Raw genomic sequence first — 4,277 nt, forward strand, 5'->3', positions numbered from 1 at the left:
CTTTGTTCGTACGATTGACGCGCTGCTTTCTGGAACAGCAAATACTGTTCTAAATTCAAAAATATTTATATATTAACCGAAATTAGTTGCATAATCACAACAAAATTAACCGCTTCTAAAACAAACCCCGTAGAAATTAGAACCAACAAACAGAACAATTCTCCTTCCCTTGTTTCTACTTAAACAACTTCAGTTGTATTATATGAATGAAAACTCCACCTTCTTAGACAATGTAATAACTTCTTATTGACATTTCTGTAAGAAAATCACGAGCAAAGAAGACTAGAAGAATTTGATGAAATTCGAACCCCTCATACTTGATGAATAGAAGATTCCAATAATAAAGGTAAATTAATATGCTCTATGTTGCGCCCGCCCTATTCTACTTTCTTTTTTTCTTTTAATAAATAATTTGCACGGAAAAGAAGACAAGTCTGCTAAAAATTAAACATCAAAATTGCAATATAGTAGTAATAGGTAGAAGATTACAGTAATACGAGTGAGCTTTGATTTTTATTGTGATATTTCTTCTATAATTACTTTTAACCTTTATCTGGCTTTCTTACGTATGCATACAGGGCGAAAAAAAAAAAAAAAGCAAGCGTCGTCGAGGACGGGCGTGTGGATCTGGTCAGCGCCGTTTGACCAACTTTTCATTTCTTATTTAAGGGGTATTTAAGTCATTCCGTAACACTAGGCCTGGGTCCTGAGTTATATATAAACAGAGCATTCGGCTTTTGTCGTCGTTGGTGTTGTGTTACACTTCTTTCAATTCACTTCTCTTTACATAATAAAGGAGTTCTCAGTTCTCTGTGTCTGTGTATAAAGGAGGAAAAAGGAATGAGAACAAGGAGAGGGGTCTGTTATCCGAAAGTAAATATGTGTATCGAAAACAGACTAGTTGTGAAGAGAAGAAAAGATATTTCCGGCATCGGAGAACATATGGGTCGTCGGAAAAGATCTAAACTTTCACCGGAGTTCACTGCTCATAAACCTGACCTCTTTGATTCTTTGCCTGATGATCTCCTTCTCTCTATTCTCTGCAAACTCAGTTCCTCTGCTGCTTCTCCCGCTGATTTCATCAACGTTTTGATTACGTATGTTCTCAAAATCCACTATTTTCTCCATTATTTTCCTCTATTTGATTTTGTTGCTAAAACTAAAAATCTCATCCTCAAAGATAAAAAGGTGACCCTTTTTATTTTTTGGGTAATATTGTGTGGATAGAAGAACTAATGGTTATCGTTTGATATGCAGTTGCAAAAGACTAAATGGGTTAGGCCATCATTCGCTTGTATTATCAAAAGCCTCTCCGAAAATGTTAGCCGTGAAAGCTCAGAACTGGTCGGAATCTGCTCACCGGTTTCTCAAACAATGCGCCGACGCCGGAAATGTTGACGCTTGTTACACCCTTGGCATGGTTAGTATTTTTATTTCTATATCTCAACGTGAATATAGCATAAATGTTGTGAAAAAAAATGTTTCTTTGATTTTTTGAGATATAAAATATTAATGGGGAATATATTTTAAAGTAGGAAGTCTAATAATTGTGATATTTTATTGTTGGACACAGATTCGATTCTACTGCTTACAAAATCGAGGAAGCGGAGCGTCGTTGATGGCGAAGGCGGCGATTAGCTCTCACGCGCCGTCGCTTTACTCTCTTGCCGTTATCCAGTTCAACGGCAGCGGCGGTTCAAAGAACGATAAGGACCTACGCGCTGGAGTTGCACTCTGCGCACGCGCTGCCTTCTTGGGCCATATCGATGCTTTGAGAGAGCTTGGCCACTGCCTTCAAGATGGCTACGGCGTGAAGCAAAACATTGTCGAGGGTCGCCGGTTCCTCGTCCAAGCCAACGCGCGTGAGCTTGCCACTGTGCTGTCCACGACGCCTTCGGCTCTGACCTCCGGCGGCTGGCTGACGTGGAACCCTTTGCCTCATCACCGCCACCCCGTGGCAGGCACCGGGTGCCCGTTACTGAGTGATTTTGGGTGTAATGTTCCTGCTCCGGAATCTCACCCAGCAAATCGGTTTTTGACGGAGTGGTTTTCTTCAGAGGGTGGAGTTCCGGGTTCGGGGCTTCGACTTTGTTCTCATGTGGGTTGTGGAAGACCCGAAACTAGGAGACACGAATTCCGGCGATGCTCTGTTTGCGGTACCGTAAACTATTGCTCACGCGCTTGTCAGGCGCTTGATTGGAAGATGCGTCACAAGGCAGAGTGCACACCGGTGGAGAGGTGGATTGATGAAGAAGGCGAAAATGATGGTAACGTTAACGGCGAAAATGGTTTTGGCAACGGCGACGATGATGATCAAATTATGATGGAGAGTTAACGGCGAGAGTAACAGAGTGGTTGACTGTGAAGGTGACGGCAACGGCACGTGAGTCTTTGGAAAATTACCGCAACGAAACTGGGAAGTAAAAAGTCAAAAAGAAAGCAAGCCAAATACTGGCCATTTTTTGGGGAGTATAATTGAAAATATTTATGGTCAGTATTTTTGTATAGATCAAGTAAAAAAAAAACTGGATGTATTGAACAGGAAGGAGAAAAGAAAAGGAGAGAAAAGAACAATATCCTGTAGGTCTTTCTAGAATTTTTCATTTTATATTAATTTGTTAATTTAGACACTGTTAGTAAATTTTCAGGAAAATTATTAGAGATCAATGCCATTTTCTGAGATTTATGTGATGGATATGATGATGATGCCTAGCCTCCCGACCAAATGATTATTCTGTTCTTTAAGTTTCTCTTTAGAACTTTTAATTTACAGTATGTATTATCACATGAAATATATAGGTCACTGGGGCCATTACAATAGCTGTTGATTTACTTTCAAGAAAATATATAATATCATGTTAAAAAGAGTAGGGTTGGGGAAAGAAGAAAATTAGGTAATGAGAGATGTGCTTAAGAACCAACTACAATATTGTACTTGAAATCTGTCTTAGCTAGCTTTAGGTTAAAGGCTAAAAGCTGGTAAAAGGTCGTGAAAAACTTAAATATGAAAGAAGAAAGCAAAACTCAGATTTGAATAAAGTTTTTTTTTTTCCTTCAAGTAATGTAGTGGAGGTTCTATATACAGCTTTTCCAAGGGCTCTGCAAAGCGGAAACCCATCAGAAATGCTATAGAAAGCTTCAGACATGATTCAATGCGTATAAATACCATGATTGTATAAGAGAAGAGATTGAACTGTGAAATGCTTCACTTGTTATTGAGTACAACAGAGTTATATAAATAGGTCTGTTAACAATTTCAAGTGTAGAGATCTATCTAAATAAATTATGTGTATTTATCCTTATCATGCCACCTCAAGATGGGTTCAATCTCCTTGAGGCCAACCGTGTGAATGCATTGTCCAAATGGTCGTTTAGGTAGTGCCTTTGTCAAAGCAGTAGCAAGTTGATTCCCAGTAGGTATGTGACTCACTGAAAGCTCATTTCTTTTCACTTGATCACCGACAAAGTGAAAATCAATGGGTACATGCTTCATTTGATTATGAAAGACTGGATTTCGACTTCAATAGGTAGCACCAATGTTGTCATTGAGCACCTTAGGAGGGTTGGACATAGAAACATGCAATTCCTTCGGTAAGTTTGTGATCCAATTATGCTCAGCTACAACAGAAGCAACATTCCTATATTCCTCTTCAATAGACGATCTAGCAACTGTGCGTTGCTTTTTCGGAGCACTAACTTATTGGATTATTGCCAAGAAGTATAACATAGGCAGAAGTTGAGTGCCCGGTGTTTGGTAGACCACCCCAATCAACATATGAGTAAGCTAAAACTTGAAAGAAGTGGTGGACATAAAGTGAAGACCATAAGTAATGGTACCCTTCAAGTAGCGTAGAAGTCTCTTGGCTGCTTGCCAATGTTTCAGGCTTGGTCTATGTGAAACTGAGCAAGTTTGTTCACTGCAAAACATATATCTAGACGAGTGAATGTTAGATATTGTAAGGAGCCAATAATCGGCATGTATAACTTGGCATCTGCGGATGACGATCCATCATCAAGTGAAAGAGGTTCATTGGTTGACATCGGAATGCAAATGTTGTTCGCCGAATCTTTTCGGAAGATCAACGATGAAGCTACTTTGGGTGAGAACCAAGCCATGAGCATGCTGCAAGGCTTCAATACCAAGGAAAAAAATGTAAAGAACCAAGGTCTTTAATGGAAAATCTGTCACCTAGTAGTTTGATGGTAATTTGGACATGACAAGAGTTAAAACGAGTGACGACGATATCATTGACATAGACCATCACAAAAAGTAATGA

The 4,277-nt window shown here is 39.4% G+C and overlaps 1 protein-coding gene across 1 annotated transcript; it reads left to right on the forward strand.

Annotated features, from left to right (window-relative positions):
* Nucleotides 1-708: 708 nt before the first annotated feature.
* On the forward strand, nt 709-2,740 carry LOC109242776 (F-box protein At1g67340). Its single transcript, XM_019409630.1, has 3 exons — nt 709-1,097; nt 1,258-1,420; nt 1,574-2,740. Exons 1-3 carry the CDS (start codon nt 841-843, stop codon nt 2,333-2,335), a joined length of 1,182 nt encoding a protein of 393 aa, XP_019265175.1. The 5' UTR covers nt 709-840; the 3' UTR covers nt 2,336-2,740.
* Nucleotides 2,741-4,277: the final 1,537 nt, after the last annotated feature.

This window comes from Nicotiana attenuata, unplaced genomic scaffold, assembly GCF_001879085.1.
Source record: "Nicotiana attenuata strain UT unplaced genomic scaffold, NIATTr2, whole genome shotgun sequence".
Lineage (NCBI taxonomy): Eukaryota > Viridiplantae > Streptophyta > Magnoliopsida > Solanales > Solanaceae > Nicotiana > Nicotiana attenuata.

Excerpts from the sequence above, each read along its gene's own strand:
- LOC109242776 (XM_019409630.1), top strand. The coding sequence starts at position 841 with ATGAGAACAAGGAGAGGGGTCTGTTATCCGAAAGTAAATATGTGTATC. Across the intron at positions 1,098-1,257 it reads TTCATCAACGTTTTGATTAC|TTGCAAAAGACTAAATGGGT; the intron begins GTATGTTCTCAA and ends TTTGATATGCAG. Across the intron at positions 1,421-1,573 it reads CTTGTTACACCCTTGGCATG|ATTCGATTCTACTGCTTACA; the intron begins GTTAGTATTTTT and ends TGTTGGACACAG.